At 57.6% G+C, this 21,255-nt stretch overlaps 1 protein-coding gene across 4 annotated transcripts in view; it reads right to left on the reverse strand.

The window, feature by feature from the left end:
• TSPAN9 (tetraspanin 9) overlaps positions 1-21,255 on the reverse strand; it is a 242,610-nt gene that overhangs the window by 92,050 nt on the left and 129,305 nt on the right. For 2 of the 4 annotated variants that reach the window (XM_075552205.1, XM_075552204.1), the window contains one exon: positions 18,783-18,862. In XM_075552205.1, coding sequence (XP_075408320.1) covers positions 18,783-18,845 — 63 coding nt within the window. In that variant the 5' untranslated portion in view covers positions 18,846-18,862. Of the gene's footprint in view, positions 1-18,782; positions 19,336-21,255 lie in introns of those variants that run through there. The other 2 variants (XM_075552203.1, XM_075552202.1) reach the window with 2 other exon arrangements.

Here is a 21,255-nt window from a genome sequence, read left to right on the forward strand (position 1 = left end):
AAACTAGCTCTTCCTAATGATGATTGCTGGGGGGAGGAATTAGAGTGCCATAATTAAGGCTTCTAACAATACAAAGGGAGCCCCCAGCTCCCCAAACAAGGTGCTCAGCTCCCCAGCCTTTGTCAGCGGACTTCATAAAACAGCCTACCCACTCATTACCTGCTCAGCTGGGGCTCTGGCAGGGGCCGCCTCTCAGGGAGCTTAGAAACCCACCCAGACCCATAAACAGCCTCTCTTTCTCCCTGCTCAGAAATGGGAATGAGGCAGCAGGAAAGATAAGCCTGGGCTCTGGACCGTTTAGCCCCCTCCTCTCCAATCTTCAAGGAGCCCTGCTGGTGTCCTGGCTGCAGGTTGGGCTGCTGACCGCAAGGTCAGCAGTTTGAAACCACCAGCTGCTCCTCAGGAAAAAGAGGGGCTTTCTACTCCCGTGAAGTGTGACAGTCTCAGAACCTTGTCGGGGCAGTTCTACCCTGTCCTACAATCGCTGGGGGTCGGCATGGACTCGGGGACAGTGAGTTGTACCCACTCTTCGAATGTTCCCTACTGAGCAAGGCAGCTAAGGGAGGACCGGGCAGTCCAAAGCCTTAACGGGCAGCATTTATGTCCACCTGGAACCACAAAGCTCCATGCCACGTCCTCAACCCACGACTGGCTCCCTCAAGGCCCAGCAGACTCGGACAGTCCAGTGATGGTCAAGCAGGACACGCTGAAGAGGTACCTGGTCCTTCCCAGCAGGCCCTCCCCCAGGATGGCAGGGAAGGAAACATCCCTGGTGCATCCTTCCGTGGAGGCTGCTCCGAGGGCGAAGGAAAGACAGCCTCTAGAGACCCGCCAGTTCTTTGAACGCACAAAGGAAACCAAAGAAACAGAACATCATCCCGGAGGTCACCGCCAAGAGAGAACTTGCCCATGATCATTCAGCCCCGAGCCAGTGAGGCGGGGCCATATCTCTCGAAGCCAGCCCCAGGATCTCTTCCTGATCCTCCGCATCGGAGGTCCCAGGTGCGACAAAGAACTTGCTGGCAGACATCTTACAGGGAGAGCTGCCACTTGGAGAAACGGCCGAAATGCGGGGCCCGTGGTGAGGCATGCCAGGATCCCTCGTCCGCTGCAGGTGGGGCTGCTGAGCCTCATGGTGAGGCACCTTCATTTCGGAGGGAGACCAGGGGGAGCTAACCAGGTACCCCATGATGGTCTTGTCACTTCCCTCCACAGCTCCTGGTCCAGACCCCTCATCACACGGAGCAAAGGCTTGTAGTGAAACATGCACTGTTCGCTTGGACCCCCCTCCTCCCGGCAGGCAGGCTGAGGAAGGGGCAGAGGAAGGGGGGGCCTGGGGTGGGGAAGGGAGGAGGGGAGGGGGGCCGCTTCGTGATTCTCTTCGGCTGCCATAAAAGGTAACAAACCCACCAGGCAAGTGGCGCACTCAGCTCCGCCACGAACCGCACAGCACCCCGCTCCTCCCGCCCCCACCGCGCGCGGGCACGCATGTGTGCGCCCCTCCCCCAGGGACCCCCAGCCTCTGCCTCCTCCACCCGGACCTCCAGGCTCAGGGGACTGGTCGCGCAGGGTGTCCTAAGTAGCTCAGACGTCTCAGAGCTCTTCCCAGAGGCCGGGCTCATCGACCTGATGAGCTGTCCCTCTGATTTGGGTCGGACACACTCCCTTGACAGCAGGCCGGGCAGCCCCCGGGATGGGGCTGGGAGGGGGTGCTGATCAGCCACTGGACACACCTGGCCCTCCCCGGAAATACTGGACGGAGCCCGGAAGGCTCGGGGCCCTGTCCGGCAGCAGCTGAGATGCCCCTGCACCTGCCAGCCCAGGTCGCACCCACCGGGTGGTGCCGCTCAGCCCTCCTTTTGTTCAGTGCTGTGTTTCCTGGGAAGGGAGATGATTAAAGCATCCCTCTTGATGGCAGGTTGCTCTGTGGGGGGGGGGGGTTCCCCCCCAATGGCTTGCCCACTGTTGTCTGGTTTGGTTAATTTCCCCCCAAAAGATGCTATTCCCGTACCGTGGGCAAGACATACATAAAAGCAGCCAAGCTTAAGGCGCCTCGTTTAGTGACTACATAAATAACCTGGCCCCCTAATATGGAGAAAATATCCACATGCGTATTCCCCAAAGGAGCTAGTGGGTTGACACTCATCGCCGGAGCTGGTGGGTCAGTCCTTACTGCACTCTCAGCATCTGTCGCAGGACTCTCCAAGGCTCATGGCTGTGATTCTCCACGGTTCACACCAGAGGTGAGGCGGGAGTGGGCAAGGTGGTGACCACTGGGCGTGGCGACTCCATGGCCGCCGGGTGCCCCACTTTGTCTCAACTGCACTGGGACCCTTCCATCAGGACAAGGGTGGAGTTTCAGGATTTCCCCCCCCCCCCCCCCGGCAGAGCCTCAGACAAGGACTGCATCTGAGTGTGGGTGCTCTAGTTCGATTTCCTATCGGATACAACCCAAAACAATACGTGAACCTCACTTGACTGCTCCCCACGCCCTGTTCAAAAGCAAGGACTTCTCACCCCGGAGGCTGGCCCTGCTCGGCTGGGGAGTGAAGCAGAGGGTGGAGAGTCTAGTCCCTGTGGCTGAGTACGGCTATGCGGGCGATGGGCAAGGGGTTCTCAAAACGGTCTCGACGCTTCCTTCTCTCTCTTATAAATAATTTTGTTTACTGCCTTCTCTTCCTCTCAAGTTAATATATGTCCACCCTCCAGGGCTGGACGGCCGTGCACTTGGCATTCTCGAACACTTTCCAGGTACCATCTAAGGTGAGGCCAACGCAGGAGCCTTCTCTGGCCAGCACACAGCCCGATGGAAGCAATTCCTTCCACGCTCCAGGGCTGGCCCGAGCCCCTCACGGCCGCATCAGCCAGCCTCTGGTTTGGGCTGTCGTGAATCACAGGGTCCTCGCAGGCTACCTCATGAGCAGAGCATCTAGTCTGCGTCCAGGAGCTCTGCTGAGCACCGGAACAGCACACGGGTGGTGGCCGGGGATCAAACCTGGGTCTCCGGCATGAAAGGCAAGAACTCTATCACTGAACTGACTGCTCCACACCTTGTCTCCTGCCTCATCGGCCTCCACCCTCCTCAGCCCTGGACTCATCCAGAATCCCTCGACCTGAGAGTCAGGTCCTCCTTCTACTCCCCTGCCCCCCACCCAACTGTACACCTAGTCTCCTCCAGACCCTGAGCCTCCTAAGCTCCTTCCTGTCCTTCAAATGCTCCCTGGGGAGCCGGACTCCTCCATCAAGTCTGCTCTGCTCTGTGGACACATGGCAGAGGCCGGACCCGGACACCTGATTGCCACCGGCCCTCTATGTTACAGAGGGGGCGCTCCTTCCATGCAGAGGCACCGGCACTCGGTCTCCTGCCTGAAGCTCAGCCCTGCGTTCCTCTCTGCCTCCCTTCCTCCATCAGATCAACATGAGTGTGACTGTGGGTCCTAACACTGGGCCACAGGCTCTGGGCTCATTCTCCTCCTCCTACTGCCGGCTGCCCTCCCCTCGCCAGCCAGGCACTCAGCTGCCTTTAGACGGCTGTCCCTGTGCCCCTCTGTGACAGAGCAGCTCAAGTCCTGCCCTGCTGCCCAGCCCATGTCCCGGCCCCCGGCCCTGTGCTGGACCACTGGCCTTGCGATTAACAGCCCAATGCTTACGCAACAGCACTACTTGGGACACCTACGTACTTAATAAGCACCAACTGCTGATACACACGTGTGCAAGGCAGTGCACAGGTACGCCAACCTGAACTATCTCACCAAAGCCCCTCGCTGCCTCCCGGTGTAGGACGAGGAGCCACCTGAGGGCTGGGCATTGTGGACCTCACTGCAGAGCGTGACCCTGGGGCGGGTCACATGCAAGCTTGGACTCCTTCTGGTGGGGCACGCTGCTTTGTCGGTGGGTTGCATGGAGGGCAGTTAGATCTTCCCAGCTGGACTGCAGGCTCCGTGAGAGCAGGGGCCCCACTGAGCACAACTGCACGATCATACAAGTGCTGTGTCTCAGGGCTGAGGGGCCTAGAGTGGCTCTGAGGTAGGGCAGGCACCCACCACCCTGGAACACTAACTGGCCCTGAGGCAGACTCCTCACTGGGGATGGGTATGGAGCAAGGGTGTGCAGGTGAGGCTTCAGGAGCCTGGCTGGCTGCCCAAGGTGTGCTGGCCAAAACCCAGGGAGCTCAGGCCGACATGGATGGTGCGGTAGGTGCTGAGTGCAGAACAGAGGGGTGCCAGCGTGCTCCCTTCCACCCACAGCAGCGGCCAGAGTGCAGGGCGCATGGGGGACAGGGGGCGGTGAGGAAGCCTTCCCCACCTGAGGGTCGAGGCACTCTAGCAAACACCTGCTCCGTCTGCTGGTCTGGCCTCCGCTGCTTTGGCGTCGGCACTCCTGTCCTCTCTGCGGTGAGTTCTCTTCCTCCCAATGGACACGGCCCTGCTCTGGCATGATGCTCCACTCCCCCCTGACCCGAGTGGGCCTGCGGCGCAGGCAGATGCTCAGGACAGGGAGACCCCAGGGCCCAGGGTGGCGGCCAGGAGCCGACGTGTCCTGACAGGGTCCGCAGGGTGAGACGCCCCATTAGACCTGGGCGCCTGGCGTCTTGCTGGGGCCCGTGCTCAGCTTTTCTTCCAGTCTGCCAGCTACCTCATGGCCTCCATAGAGACCGAGAGCTCCCCAAGCAGGAAAACAGGGGTGCTGGTACCACCAGTCGGTGGGGGAGCAGACTACATGACGTGCTTCACCCCCGAATGCCAAATGGCACCGCCGGGCTTTTTACAAAGATCAATAAATCCACACCTCTCAATGTCATCGAGTGGATCCCGACAGGACAGGGCGGAAAGGCTCCCGTGGGTCTCAGAGACTGTCACTCTTGAAGGGAGGAAAGCCTCCTCTTCCTCCTATGAGGGGTGGGTGGTGTCAAACTGCTGACCTGGCCGTTGTCAGCAGCCCTGGCTTATCAGACATTCATCCAAGGAGACGGGCTTCTGAGAAGGAGGGTGCCAGCCGGACTCTAGAGTCACCCCCACCTGGAGGAACTTTGGTTAAACGGATATAAGCACACATCAATGCATAACTGGAAACCCAATGCATTACTGTGAGTTGACTCCGCCTCACCGAGCCCCTAGACAAGCATATATGCACAGAGGTGCACCCACACAGAGATACGGAACCACTGTCACTGAGTCCATCTGACACAGAGCACCCTACAGGACAGGGCAGAAGTGCCCCTGTGGGCTTCTGAGGCGGTCGCTCTTCATGGGTGTAGACAGTCTCATCTTTCTCCCAAATGTATAGGTGCTCTGAGATCTCAAGGGCTTGGGCACCCAAGGGAAGACTGACCAGAGGGGCTGGCTATGCTCCGGGCTAAGAAATGAAAGGTGGGCAGCGCGAACCCACCCAGGGCCACCACAAAAGGGCTGGCAGTCAGCTTCCGAAGCCTCGGGGTTTGGAAACTACAGAGGGCAGTTCTACCTGACTCCCAGGGAACGTACGTGATGGCAGCTGCTGAGGAGCCTGGCGGCAGAGTGAGTGAAGGCTCAGCTCACCAGCACAAGCCCGCCGGCCACCGCTGCCCACCTGTTCCTCAGCAGAAATGGCCTGCGCAATGGTTCCCACAAAGAGGGCAGCCAGGGAGAGCCTGTGGGCCATGTCTCCTCTGCCCTGTGGGCCATGATGAGCTGGCATTGACTCGCTGGCACCTGACAACCAGGGAAGAGTTCAGTGTGCAGGAAAGCAGGCCCGGAGACATCTGAAGGGGCCCCGCCAGAGGACAGGCCACACTCCGCCTCCTTCAGCGGCAGGTCCTCTGGGAATATGGCTAGGCACAAGGTGAGGGCCTCCGGGCCACCAGACAGGACTAGTTTGGGGGATCCTGCACAGCTCCCCTCCTACGGGGCAGCCTCCGGCCCTCTGGCTCACACATGGAGAGAGATCATCTCAGAGCCCCAACCCCTCACCTCCCCTCTGCCTGTGGACAAATCTAATCACACTTGCCTGCCGCCATCTTTCTTCTCACAGGCCCGGCCCACTGCTCCCCAACACCTGGCTTAAACAGAAAGGTTGCTGGTTCGAACCTACCCAGACGCCTTTCAGGAGCCAGGCTTGCCAATCTACATCTGAAAGGTTACAGTCCGGAAACCAGACAAGGCAGCTCCCTGCTGGCCCCATGGCATGGCCAAGAGTGGGCATCGGCCTAGGAGCTGCTCACAACCTCAAGAAACCCAAAAACCGCCAACAGGTCATGCTCGGGGGAGTGAGGAAAAGCACTATTTCTCAGTGTCGGACAAGCCCTCTCAACAATTGTCCAAAGCTGAGGGGGCTTACACTGTCCACATCTATCTACCTGAGAAAGTCCCGAGGCTGATGAGGTGGTCAGCACTTCACTCACTCCTGACTGACAAAGGTAGAACCAAATCTGCACAGCCACACGCCGGCCACCATGGGGCTACCCTGCACTCAATCTGACCGACACACCAGCACAGCCGAGACGCCGGGGCGTGGGAGGTGAGGTCAGGGTGACTTCCCAAAGGAGGTCACCGGAAGAATACGGAGCCTGGGGTCCAATGGACCTGGGTTCAGATTCCAGCTCTGTCCATTCTAGTGCAGTGATTGGGACAAACTAACTTAGCTCTCAGATCCTTCATCCTAGGAATATCCCTCCCTGTTCGCAGCAGGCTGCTAGAAAGAGTGGAGGGACCGCAGGCCTGATGCCCGGCTGTGAGCTGGCATCACCACCCCAGTGTAGTGAGGACTGGCTGGCACAGCTCTGTGTCCTCTAGGAGCACCTGGGGCGGGGGCAGCCAAAAAAAGGAATGCATCTCAAAAGATGCACAAGCCCTGGATGGAGAACTTCATTAAGCTTCCCAGGGAGACACGCAAGGAGGCCCACGACGTGGAGAAGCGCACCAAGTTCACGACATGAAGTGCCTGAGCAGGATGGCGTTCGTGTTCGTGAGCAGAAACGCAAACGTGGCAATTCCCTCGAAACTGGTCGGGAGGTTCGATGCAAGACCAGTGAGATTACCAACAGAACTGGGGGCGGGGAGGGGATGAAATATTGGCTTTTCTGTCCTGTTTTCTTTGGGAAACTAGACAAACTGGCAACCCGTAACCAAGCCACCAGGGACAGCCAACCCACTCTTGAAAAAGCGCACGAGAGGATGCAGCTATCACGCTATCCAGACTTATTCTGAAGGGCTTACCTGTCTTTCCAGACAGGGGGGCTGTGGGAAAAGCTGCAGCACAGGGAGGGAGGCACAGGCGGCGAGCACTGCCCAGCAAGGGACGTGCCTCAGTCCATGGACACAGCCAGGACACCTGATATAAATGGAAGAGGGCACCTGGAGCCCGGCTGGCATCCTACACAAATATGCATGCCCGGTAGACAAAGGACTCAAAGAAGCAGTCTTCAGTCATTCACTCCTTCCGTTCCCCCACAAGGAAGGTGCTCCTATGGGTGACAAGCACTGGCTCCATCAGGGGGGCGGGGGCTGGGCTATCGCAATGACGGGCTGGGAAGACTTTTCCAAAATACAAAGTAGACTCTAACCAAGAAAAGAGGGTGCTACACTTAACGGTTCTAAAATTAAGAATTTCGGTTTATCAAAAGACACCCCCATCACCCCACCCCCGCCCAATTTGGCAAGTGAAAGGAAAGCTATAAGCTGGAAGGTGTTTGGAACACATTTAATAAACAACCAGTGTAGTCTCCAAAACAGGTAAACAGGCTTACAAAAATTAGTAAGAAGCAGAGAAAACAACAGAACAATGAACAAAAGACATAAAAAGGGCATTCACAAAAAAGACTAAAGAAAGGCTAATAAACATATGAAAAGACTCTCATTAGTAACCAGAGAAATGCAAATTTAAAAGCCCCCATAATGTAGCATTTGACACTGTATTGGAGAATGGCAAGAAAGCCTGACGGCATCAGCAGAGAGGGGAATGCCGGCTGAGAGCCCCACTGTGGAAATGGAGAGGCACTATCTAGTAGAGCAGCATCAGGGCTGGAGGAAGGCTTATTAACAACACCTTGATGGCAGAAGGGAGAGGATTTGAAGCACGGGCTGATGAAGATCAAGGACTGCAGAGGTGGAGAAAGCTCCTCATATACTATAGGATCTATAGGCAACCCCACAATGAGTGGGGAAAGACTGACGTTGCCACGGGAATCATCTTGCTTGGATCCAGCCATCAAGAGGATCAAGGATGTGTTCAGCATCGGGTGAATCTGTGGCACACGGCCGCTTAGCGCGCTGACGAGCAAAGCTGCTACCTTGAGGACTACTGTGCACCTGACACAAGCCATGGTTTTTCCTGTTGTTGTTGTAGAAATCATTGTATTGGGGGCTCTTACCGCTCTCATAACAAGCCACCCATCCATCATATCAAGCACATTTGTTCATAGGCTGCCATTATCATGTTCAAAACATTTTCTTTCTACTTGAGCCCTTGGTATCAGCTCCTCTTTTTTCCCTCCCTCCTTCACCCTCCCTCCGATGACCCCTTGACAAATTGTAATTATTATTATTTTCTTATCTTACACCAATCGCTGTTTCCCTTCACCCACGTTTCTGTTGTTCGTTCCCCTGTATGTGTGTTATACGTTGATCATTTCGATCGGTTCCCTCTTTCTCCCCTTCCCCCCACCCCAACTTCCCTCTACCCTCATGGTATCGCTACTCCCATTATTGTTCCTGAGGGGTTTGTCTGTCCTGGATTTCGTGTGCCGAGAGCTCTTATCTGTATCAGTGTACATGCTCTGGGCTAGCTGTATTTGTAATGTTGAACTGGGGTCATGATAGTGGGGGAAGGAAGCATGAAGGAATTAGAGGAATGTGTGTGTTTCATCGGTGTTATAGTGCGTGGCTGGCTTATGCCTTCCTTGTGATCCTCCTGTGAGGGGATGTCCAATTTTCTACAGCTTCAACATCACAACGAGTGTTAGGGATGGTGCGGGAGCGGGCAGGGTGCCATGCTGCTGCTCACAGGGCAGCTATGAGTCCGCACCAGTCAAGGGCACTCAACAGCAACAGGTGAAGGTGATGCAAGGGGCCTGCACACTCGGCTGCTCCCCACCCGTCAGCAGTTCAACTTGACCATGGGCACCCCGAGGAAATGCTGGGAAAAAGCAACCACTGAGATGCCCAGGGCGCACAGCCGGATCTACCTGACACTCGAGGGCCCAGCAGGCATCAAGGGTGAGGCGAGGGCAACTGCTGAGTGAGACCCAATGCCAGGCGAGGTCAGCGTCACTCACTAGTCCTGCAAGACAGCCTGGAGCTGGGCGGCTCCACGTGGCCCGCAGACGTGTTTACGGGTCTACGGGGAGCGGCTGCGGAAGTGGAGGGAGCGCGTATCAGGACTGTCAGAGCAGTAAGCAGTGGGCTCCTCGGGGTGCAGCTGAACACTGTCAGGAAGCCAGGTGTGGTTTGTGCTGTGTACAAGTCATGCACCACGGGGCCATATGGGAGACAGGCCGGGGCAGCCTCCACCATGCGTACGCCTCTGGGGTCCCAGAGAAACACGTGTCAATATATACCGAGAGACTTATAGACAAGTGCTCACAGACACACCGTTTAAGCAGAAAAGAAACCGCCACATGCCCATCCTCAGAAGAATAAATAAATTGCGCATTGATCTAATGCGTTGCGCGTTGGGGTGCCAACCACAAGGTCAGCACTTGGAATTCACCAGGTGCCCGAGGGAGAAAGACGAGGCTTCCTGCTCCGGTAAAGCGTCCCAGTCTCAGAAACCCGGGGGGGGGGCAGTTCTACACTGTCCTAGAGGGTCACTGTGAGTCACCATTGACTCGGTGGCAGTGAGTTTTTTGGAATCCAAAACCATGAAGAGGCATGTACCACGACCATCCGTGTCAGCCCGGACACATCCTCGGACATAAAAATAACCGTTCTTGAATGAATCTATGCATCGACCTGGGACGCATGCCAAGCTAAGCAACATGTTCAGGGTGCCAGCTACTGTCAACCCAGACTCAAGGCTGGACAAGGCTGGACACACCGCTGGTCCCAGGTCACCTTCACAATTGTCCGTCTGTGTGAGGCCCTTGTGGAAGCGATCCGGCCCTTCCAGCCCAGGGAGGGTTCCCTGGTTTCCACTGACAACACTGACGTCCCCTTGGGGATGCCTGCATGCACGGGAAAACAGCAGACACAGACCAAACATGAATTGCGGGGACGATGGCTGTTTCTAGGGCGCCAGGAGCCCTGGTGGCATGGTGGGTGACAGGCTGGGCTGCTAAGCCCAAAGCCAGCAGTTTGTGGGGAAGAGAGAGGGCGCCCACTCCCACAAAGAGCCTCAGAGACCCACAGGGGCCATTCCACCCCATCCAATAAGGTGGCTATGAATTGGAATTGACTCGATGGCAGAAAGTTGCCCCCACCCTAGGGGGGATGTGAGCGACTTTTTAGGCAAAAGCACACACCGGCGTCACCAATACAGGTCATCAAGGTAGTTGTCCTGTACATTTCAGTATGCCTGCATCACGTGCACGTTCACATATGACATACATCACAAGGTGAAGACGTGTAGGCGACCATGCCTCTGGCTGATGAAGGCACCTGGGCGCACATCCTCATCTTGTATTCAGCTAAGGCCGCAGGTCAGGCTGCCCAGCCAGAGTCCCACATCCACCCCCAAAGTACTGAGTGTGGCAGGGGTGGGGGGGCTACCCTTGGAACCCTGCCCACCTAAACCTCCTCCTGGCATCACAGGTTATACCAAGAACCACAGGAGGAGGGTGGAGGGGGTGGACGGCTGGGCAGATGCAGCTGCAGCCCCAGGGGTCTGAGACTACTGCCTCCTCCCCACCTCAGCCTAGCTCTCCACACTCCATTGCAGCAGACATGCCTGACACCCCCGGCACCCCAAGACCAGCCACCTGAGACTCCCATCAGGGCTCCCAAGCCCGGCCCAGCACGCACTGCCGCTCAGCGTCCATGCCCCGCACCAGGCTCCAGAGGGACTGCTGGGTGGAGCGCCTGGTTCCTGAGCGCTCTCTGTGGGAGATGCAGCCTCAGGCACAGCCTGGGAAAAGGGCTGGACAGCCCAATCCTTCACAAAGGCCATCGTGGTGGGTGAAGTAGAGAGAGAAAGAGAGAGGGACGGTGAAAATGAGGGGACCTCTGTACCAGCTGGACTGCTGCGATCCCCACGCAGGGCCTCAAACACGCTCACCAATGCACAGAGGCCCAGGCAGGGCTGTGTTCCCTGTCAGGCCACACCACCACAAGGCAGCACTGTCTCAGCGGCCCACACCCCACCACTGTCCTCTGAACCCAGCACGCCAGGCAGCCTGCATATGTCCCCTGCGAGGTCACTGGAACTGCCACGCAGGAGGATGCTCAGGCACTAAGCAGTGAAAGGCACCCGCCAAAGATGGGTCTCAACCCAGGAGACACCAGGCCTGCAGGCGGGCAGGCGGGCTAGTGGGCAGAGCTCGCTCGGACCCCGTTCACGCGAGAAGCTTCCCGACTGAGCAGAATGCAGCCCGGGTGCAGAACCCTGCAGCATAGGAGAGGCATTCTACAAGCAAAACCCCCCTTTTTTTTTCCTCTTTGGCCAGCCACCCGCCAGCACTGCCTGCCATCAGCACGGGGAACAGAGAGGCCCTGGTGTTTCCTTGGTCACACTCCTCACAGGATCAGGCGGGCAGGCCTTTGTCCCCGTGGCTTCAAACAGGAACCTCTAGTTTAAAAGGCCCTGATGTCCCTAGATGCAGTCCCCTACCGGTGGGGGGAAAAAAAAGATGGGAAATGTTGTGGTATTGTCTTCCCCCGTTGGCACCCAAGGGAAGGGGAAGGCAGCCCCCGCCTGACATGAGCCACGGCCTTGCTCTGATTTAGAGCTGAGAGGAGTTTGGACACTTCCTGAGATCTCGGGGTTGGGGAGAGGCAGGGCGAGGTCAGAAGCCACCTCTCCCCTGTGCCGCTCCCAGAGCCAGCCGAGGATCTGTGCACACTCCCACCCACGTGCCATTTGTAACGCCCGCCTGGAGCAGACCCCAACCCCCCCTTCCACTTCTGCTGGAAGATTAGCAACCCAAAGCAAGCTGGGACAAAGCTGGCTCAGAAGACTTAGCTCTGCCTCGCGGGTTTAGCTCGGCGGCGTCAAAGCTTCCTAACTGGAACCAAATAAGCGGGCATCTTGCTGCTGGAAGGGAGAGGCCTGCGGGGGTGGGGGGGAAGCAGGACGAGGAGCATCCTGATGAACCTGGATTACCTTTGGCAACAGCCTGCAGGCTTCGGGACCCAGACACAGGGCTGCACCAGCGTGTCCTCAAAGCCCACTTCCCTCACCACCCCCAAGAAGCCTCCCAGACAACACCATGCTTTGTTTCTCTGGGTTTTGCACCTTCTCCCCTGGCCTAATGTGCTTGCGCGCTCTCTCTCTCTCTCTCCCTCCCCAACCTTCCTCCCGTGCCACCACCGCTGGTCTCCACCTGCAAACCTCATCCAGAAAACTCCTCTTCATCCTTCAAAACCCAGGGGGCAATTGGTCTACTGTACCTTGTCCCCTCACAGCACCGATGTATGCAGAGCCGTGGTGACTGGTTGATCTAGCTGTGTCTTATTCCTGCGTGGAGGCGGCCGAGGACCTGGCATACAGCAGGCGCTCAATAACGGCATGCAGCGTCCACTGTTCCCACACAGCCCTTCCCGTAGCAGCAAGGGAAGAGCCAAGTGATTTGCTACATCTTTCCCACCCCACCCCAAACCAGGGAAATTACTCAGAGCGGCAGCACGAGTTGTTTGCGTCTCCCGTCTCTCGTTGGAGCGCAGACTTGAGAGATGAGTTGGGGAGCAGCCCTGGTGGGCAGAGACTTGAGGAGGTGGGCCCAGGCCTGCTGCTTCCCCTCTCCCTGGATGCTGGTGATGGAAGAGATGCCCCTGCTCTACACACCCCCTCAGCAGTCCTGTGTTCAAATGCTCGGCAGAGGACGAGCCCAATGACCTCCCCACTTGAAAGCTGATCTACCCGGCGGCGAGCGCAGAGTCAGCCCAGTGTGCACCAGCTGGGCCCTCCAGCGCACGCAGCGGGCATTCAGGGAATAGCTCTACCATGAGTGAGTGGCCTCAACTGGGACCCCAACACCCTGGTCAGTCACAGGAGGCCAAAGCCACAGAGCCAAGTTCAGCCAAGGGCAGCCGGTGGTGGGGCAAGCAGGCCAGGAGCCTCGCCACTGGGGGAGGGGGTATGGCAGTGGGTAGACCCGTGGGTATTTTCCAGTGTCTTCTGGGCTGGGAGAGAGAAGGGGGTGGGTACCCCCCGCCCCAGCTTTCCTCAAGCTGCTCACCAGTTTCAGCCGGGACTTCCTCCCTCCCCACCCCCTCTTGATTGGCAGCAGCGCTGGCTCGGAGATGATTTAAAAATAGATATTAAGACAAGGAAGTTTAATGTTTAATGCTGGGAAGGAAGTGAACACGGAGCTGTGTTCTCCAGGTCCTGCAGTGTTCGCCAGCCCTTTATCTGGCCCCCTGTTCCAAGCCTGACCCCCCTCCCAGGCAGACCTGTAGCAGCCCTCCGCGTCGGCTGGATCAGTCTGCCACCTCACACCTGAGTACCTGCGATGCATCTAAAGCAGCGGTTCTCAATCTGATGTCAAACATCCTTTCACACTGCTCCTCTATCCATCTCCAGGAGGGTCCGCCCACATGCAGAGATGCCCATATACCGGGTCACCACAACATGAGGAACTGTATTAAAGGGTCTCGGGATTAGGAAGGTAGAGAACCAGTGATCTAAAGCCCCGCCCCAGCCAGGTTTCATCTGTTATCTCTTCTACTGGCTGGAGGGGCTAGAAAGGGGCCAGGGCTGAGCACAGTGCCCTGGGCAGCCCCATCCAAGTTTAGTCACCACACCCTACCCTAGGCTGGGGTCCCCTCACATGGTTCCCCAGGATGGTCCAGGTCTGATGAAGCTCAGACGTGGGTCCTGGGCAGCAGAAGTCAAGGGGGAAGCCAGTACCAGCATGTGCCCCACGCGTGGCTGAGCACCTCACCCAAGCAGCCTGCACACAGCCTAGTTATCAGGGCAACCAAACAGGCTGAGAGGTGGCGGGAAGCAGAAGTCTGCCCCCACTTAGGGAGGTTAATCAGGGTCCCCACCCACTCCCCTGCCCATGGCAGCTCTGCGCCAACCTTTAACGGGCTCCAGCAGGCACGCTGAGCACCGCCTCCTTGGCTAATTGGTCTTTATTAAGGGAATGATCCACAAGGAATAGACTTTCCAAAGGGGCCAGAATGTCACAGCTCTGCCGGCCCTGATTTAAAATGATGGGACAGCTCTGCTAGCAAGCCCAAAAGTGACCATCGGCCTGAGGGCGATTATGCCAGCAACCCTGGCCCAGCACCCCCAGTCTTCCATGACCAGACAAGAATCTGATTTGGGTCAGGAGGAGCTGGGATCTGACCACAATGTGCTGTCCCAAGAGGGGGGAGTCCAGGGCCCCAGCACCCGAGAGTCCCCGTGCAGCCCACCCCATGTTCCCCCAGCCCTGACTCTTAGTTAAATAATGGGTCTGTGCCTCCTTGACCCTCCTGGGGGGGCTTAGCATTTGGCTCTACGCCGACTCCGGCTAGAGACACTGTAGAGTTTTAGAGGCCATGACCTGTCAGAAGCCGATTACCAGGTCTTTCTTCCTAGGTACTCCAGGTGGTTCAAACAGCCAACCTTTTGTTTAGCCGTCAAGTGTTTAATTTTTGCACCACCTGGAGGGGCCAAGATCTTCCTATCTCTCCTGGAGTATTCACCCAGGTGACCTCAGCGAGAGCTCAGAGACAGGACTGGTGGGAGGGGGGGAGGTGCAATTCCCGCTGCAGCAGAAACATTCTGGGTTGGGTTTGATGACTGGGGGACAGCCCCTCAGCATGGAAAAACAGCCTTCCAGCCCAGGCCTCTTGTCCCTATCTGCCAAGAAGTCAGCATTCTCTCTGGTCCTCAAACGCGTCCTGGTTTACTACTGACTCCTGGACCACCACCCTTTACCTGGCCCCTGCAGAAATGCTGCCCTCCTGTGTGCCCCAACTCCCAGAGTGCACAGGGGTACCAAGATGGCTAGTGCGGTCTGGTTTCCATCCGTAGTGCCAGGAGCCGACCTGGACCCCCACCAGCGGGCAGGCTCCCAGCAGCCGGCAAGGCACCTGCCCTTTTCTTAGTGGGGAGGAGGAGCACTGGCCACATAGCTCCGCCTCCGATCCTGCCCCGGTGACGTCACCAGGGCCCTGCGCCAATACCAATACCCTGGAAGCTCCACCCAGTGGTAAGGAACCCGGGATTCTGTAGCCACACCTCTCCTCCCCTCCCCATTGGGAATACTCTGAGCAGCAGGGGGGTGGCGGCAGCAGGAGGCCTGGAGAAACTATGCCAGGTAGGTTCTGCGATCTATGGGAAGGTCTCCAGGCACGTAGGCAGGCCACAAGTTCAACACTGACATTTTAGAATGCCTTCCTTTGGGGCTCTAAGCCATGAGCATAGAAAAGTCAATGGGCACAAAATTCCTAACTATTGCTCTGGATCCCGGAGCCAGGGGACTCCCACCTCAGTGCAGCCCTCAGCCCTCACTTCCTCGGGTCACTCCTGGGGTGGGACTGAGAGGCAGCAGAGGACCCCGAAGGTTTCCTGCCGATGCCCCACTCAGCTTCTCAGGCACCAACCTGAACCCTTTCTCTTCTCTGACCATCCGTCGCCCCTGCTCTCAGATCAAGTCTGATCACCTCCCTACAGGGAGTCTTCTTCTGAGGAAAGTGGGGTGAGCAGCCACCCAGACCCTGGCTAGCACCCTGCTACACCTGCTGCTTCCTCCTACGCTAAGCTAAGGGCAGCAGCCAAGATTCTCTTGTAGGCAAAAAAAACAAAACTCACTCTTTACAGGCGTAGAAAGCCCCTTCTTTCTCGGAACAGCTGATGGTTTCGAACTGCTGACTTGGCAGTTGGCTGGCAACCCAATGGGTAACCACTACACCACCAGAGCTCCTTTTTAAGGCAAGCCAGCACCGTCTCCAATTTGCTAGATTTTTCTTTATCTTTTCTATGCCTCACTTCATTAGCAGTCTTTACTAATGCAAAAGGATTGGCTCTTTGTGACCCAGTGTTGTCTAACTCCGAGCACGCCATGGGAATTCTGGAAATACTAAGTTATCAGCCAAGTCGGGGGCGAGGAGCAAGCTGGACTCATACGCAGCATGGCACCCAAGTGGTGGGCGTGCCTTCTCATTATGACGAGAACAAGCTCTTTCACTGAAGAACACCGAGGAAGGATGTTCCATCAACCAGCTCATTAACCTTTGCCAGGTTTGGAAGGGAAGGTGGAAAGGAGCCACATGTCACCCAACCCCCCCCCCCCCCCGAGTAAGGTGCCAATTAAAACAAAATCAAACACCTGCCATCAAGTCAATTCCCCACACCAAACTCAGCACCATCGAGTTACAGTGCTCCAAACCCAACCCGAACTCACTGCCACGGAGTCGCTGGGACTCACAATGACCCCATAAGGCAGGGAGCAGCTCCTCCTGTCAGTGTCCAAGACTGTAACTCTTGACGCAAGTAAAAAGCCCTGTCCTTTATCCTGCGCTAAGTGAGCTTCAATCAGAGGCAAGTCTGACAGCTAGCACCTCTTCCCCGTCTTGGGAAGCCGTGCCACATTATAACACACTGATGATGTGCTGCTCTGGCCTCCCACTCATTCACTCACACAAGCAGAATGAATGTCCAGCAGGCAACACAGTATCCTGGAAGAGCAGCACAAGCAGCTATACCAATTCCAGCCAGCAGGTGGCGCAGCGGGGATGGGGAGGAGCGGTGCAGAGGGTGAACCCTGGGCCAAAGGCAGTGAGCATCACCTGGAAAGGATTCTTCCTATAAAGGGTTAATATATGCAAAGTAGGGCAAAGCAAAACCATAGGCTGAGAGGAAGAAGGAAAAAAAAGGACAGGCAGGAAAGTTGTGAACAATGAAACATCTAAGTACAAAGACACTGAGAAAGAACTCCAGTACCAGGCTAACACCAAAAACCAAACCAAACTCACTGCCATGAAGGAGTTGGTGCCTATAAGACAGGTAGACAGGTAGAACTCCTGCTGCAAGTTTCCAAGACTAGCTTTTTACGAGAGCTGAAAGCCTCATCTTTCTCCTGCAGAGCGGCTGGTGGTTTCGAACTTCCGACCTTTCTTGAATCCCAACCCAATGCGTAACCACCAGGGCTCAGGTGTTAGCAGATGAGGGGGAGGGAGGAGGGTACACACTTGCCCACCAGAAGGCTGCAGGGCCACTCAACATTCCAAACAAATCTCATTCCCCCCTCCCCCACCACCCAACCTGAAATAATTAGACTATCTAGGCCACACAGAAGCCAGAGAACAATTAATTCTCTGTCTTTGCTTTTCCCACTGATATCGCCTTTAACTACTTAGGTCCACCCCCATCCCACCCCCAGAAAAGAAGGTCCACGCGCATTCTGGCACCTCCTCTCCCAGCTGTGGGACATCCCACAATTAATGCGGTGAGGGCACTGTGTGAGCTCATCAAAACCCTCCAAGGGGCTGGAAAGGAACTCTCAGATCTGGAGGGATAGCGTGACTGGTCCAAGGTCACACAAGAAGCACATGCAAAACTATGGCTAAAGTCGTTTTTTCCCCTGTCAGTCCTGAGCTTTCTCCTCTATGAGAAAGGTCACCCCACTCCCCATACACCCCCAAAACATTCTTTCCGCTAAAGTGGGTCACTCCACCCCAAAGTTAAGCCCTGAAACACAACCCCTTCTCCATACTTTCAGTCTGAATGACTTTCTCCTGCCCCTGGGGCAGCTGACGGCCTCCAGCGAGCAGGAGGACAGGCCCTGGGGCAGAGCCAAACATCTGTGCTGACTCTGTCTGGGCTCCGGTGAAGGAAGCAGGAGGCAGCAGTCAGGGCGACAGAGCAATTACATATGAATTTAATACATTTTTGAATTTGCCCAATGAGTATTTCTTGGGCTTACACACACACACACACACACACACACACACACACACAACCTCCAGGGCCACACAGAAGCCAGAGAACAATTCTCAGCTGCCCTACCCACTGACATCATCTCTAAAAATTAATCTCTCACGGGGGCCAGGGCCACTTCCAATGGTCTCCCCCTCCCCCCCTCCAGACCCTGGGGTTGGGGGCCTGGAGGGCTGGCCGTCCAAGGCAGGAGCACATGGCCAGTCAGTCCACTGCAATCCCTCAGAAGCAGCCCTCCCACACCTCTTCTTTCCCACACAAGCCCCCATTCACACGCGGGGGGTGGGGGGGCTAGGAATCGAGTCTGCTTACTTGGGATGGGGACCTCCTCCTTGCCCTGGGACTCACTAAAGGAGGGAGAGGCTGTGACCTTACCCACCCCACTCCCATAAGACGCCTCGGACTGTATTCTTGTGCATGAACACAGAAGTTACTAAAAAATCATCTGCAGTCGTACTGTCTTCGACTCGGGGTCACAAACTGTCCCAGCATCCTGACAACCCCTGGGCCTCTGCCCCATTTTGCAGTGTACCCTGGCAGCGGCGGCTCTCTCATAAGAGGAGGTGGCGCAAACTTTGCCAACCTCCTGGGAGTGGATCAAGTTTTTCCTAGAAGACCGGCAAGTTGGGGATTCCATTCAGCCCCCAAGGGGAGGGAGGACGGGAACAGAGAGGCATGACAGAGGGGGAAACTGATTTAACGAAGGGGGGGGGAACGACACAAAACTTACCGTTGTGCAGAAAGCAGAGCAGTGCAGCAAAGAGAGCGAAAGTAGGACTTACCCAGAATATCAAATTGAAGAGGAACATCATGTACTTCAAGCAGCACAGGCAGCCCCTGGCCATGTTGCACTTTTTAAATTCTAGGAGGAAAACAAAGGAGAGGTCCAGGTAAAACACCACGTACTTGCTGCCTTTGGGTGCATTGTACTTGTCGCTCTTGACGCCGGCCTCGGCGCGGCTCTGGCCCCGGGAGCCCGCGGTGCCGTAGAAGGCGCCGGCGGTGAAGCCGCGGCCGAACGGGCGGCCCGAGGTGGACGGCGTGGCAAAGTCCGAGTCCTTGCTGTCCAAAGATGGACTCCGGTGGATCGAAGAATCCTCGCTACTCGACTTCTCCATGCTCGCGGCGTGCCCGGGGGGCTCGAGGGGCGGGGGGCATTGCTCCCGAAGCGGGACGAAAGGGGCGCCCGAATCGGGCGCGCAGGCCGGCGGAGCCTTGCACGCCCCCTCTCTGCACCGGGGCGCACTCGTGGACCGAGCCCGTGCCCGCGGTCTCCCGGACGGCACCCGCTCTGGCCGGCCGGCCGGGGAGGGCTCTGCGGCGCGGCGCGGCTCGGTTCGGCTCTACGCGGGCCCGCGAACACTCTCCGGGAACTGGCTCGGCTGCGGAATGGAGCCCTGGAGGGGAGGCTGCAATGCTATTTCTCTGTCCGAGGCGTTGCGCTCGCCTCCCGAGTGCGCCCGCCGCTCCGCTCGAAGCAGAAGGACGCCGGGCTCCGGGCTCCGGGGGCACACCTCTCCCAGCCCAGCCACTTGGCTGGCGCTCCGCCCCGCGCTCCACCACTTTGAGGAGCCGCTCTTGGGCCCTGGGCCGCCTGGATCCGCCGCAGCTGCGACCGCTGGGCTTCCCCTGCGAAACCCCAGCCCAGACTCCCGACTCCGAAATCGCCCTAGCCCCCACCCCGGGCCGTCGGCACCGCCCCCTGCTTAGCATTCGACCAATAGGCGCGTGGCCTACCCGGCCCGGTGGGGGAGCCACCTCCCCCCCCCCCCAATGACACAATATCTTTAATAGGATTAGCCTTCTGCTGTGTGCCTATACAAGTGCGCCCGGAACCCTCGCTAAATGTCAAGGGCTCTAGCTGCGAGTGAACGGCCTCCCATCGGGAAGCTCCGGTCTCTTTAACCGAAAATGGGAGCTGGAGGTACCAAGCACTCAAAGGAAGCCAGAAACGTCCGTGGTGGAAAAGAAGGGAGCGCGGCCACTATTAAACTGGCAGCCACTGCTGTACACGCAGAGGACTGGCCGGCTGGGGTGAACGGTCTCCCGGCTCTACATCCCCACCCGCGTGTGCGTGTACGTACATACACACACATACACACACACACCCCACACACGCTTGTGCACACGTGGGTCTAGCTACGGAGCTCAAAGAGACCGCAAGGGAGGCGGGAGGTGTGGGGAAAGCACTCCGGCCTCCGGTGAGCGCGGAGCGCGCCGCTCTCCGCGCGCACGCGCTCGTGCACGCAGCACACACGCGGCCCCGCCAGTGTTCTGCAGCTGCGTGAGCCCCCGCCCCAGTGTGTTCCGGGTTGGGAAGCCGCTACAGCTGGGATCCCAGCTCGACCTGGAGCGGTAGGTGGCTGAAGTGGGGGTCCTGCTTTGCCCCTCTGGGCCCCAGGGCTGGGGTCTCTCCAGCGAGGAGCACGGGGGAAAGGGCTGGTCAGGGAAGCCGCGCGCCCAGAGATCTTCCTACGGGATTGGGAACAGGCAGGTGCAGCACCTTCATCCTGGGGTTTTTGCAGGAGCCTGCAGTGCCGCCCCAGAGCCACCAGTTTGCAGACTGATGCAGGCTAAGAAGGCTTGGGGGCGGGGATTCCCAGCTCCCTTTTTGGTCGCCATTCTTGTCCCTCACCAAGAGTGCTGAGAGGGCATGAGAGTAAGAGTTAGGCTCCGTATCCCCAGCACCTGCACTGGGCTGGGGTGGTTGGGGAGAAGTACACGCTTCAGTGGGGGTTGGGGGGTAGGCTGGCATGGCCTCCTGGGATCTGATCACGGATTCCACGCCTGCTAGGTGCTCACAGCAGCAGCCAGGCCCTAGAGAAAACAGAAGAGGCACTGCTCCCCACCCTTTGGGCACATACAATCTAGTCAGGGAGACAGGAGGCCATTAATCACCGAGGCAAGGCAGAGGGGCGACGGCTGGAACAGAGCTGCCACGCTGACTGCAGCTGTGTGGGCAGGGGGACCTGAATCTCAGCCAAGGAGGCTTCCAGGCCCCCTGGGCTCTGCACCACGCCTGGCCCCAAGGTGGGCCTCCATCCTCAAAGTGAGCACTGCCAGGCTGCGGGCAGCTCAGGTTCTTGCTATTCTAAGCCCCTTCTCAACTCAGACCCTGAGGTCCTGCCCTGAAACTCTACATGGGATGGGTCTCGGCCACCAGCACCTTCTCTCCTGCATGGGCACCACGGTCTAGGGGCTGCTCTCTACAGATGAAGGGGGCAGATGTCTGGCTGGCTCATGACAGAGCGCCAT

Source organism: Tenrec ecaudatus, chromosome 6 (assembly GCF_050624435.1).
Source record: "Tenrec ecaudatus isolate mTenEca1 chromosome 6, mTenEca1.hap1, whole genome shotgun sequence".
NCBI lineage: Eukaryota > Metazoa > Chordata > Mammalia > Afrosoricida > Tenrecidae > Tenrec > Tenrec ecaudatus.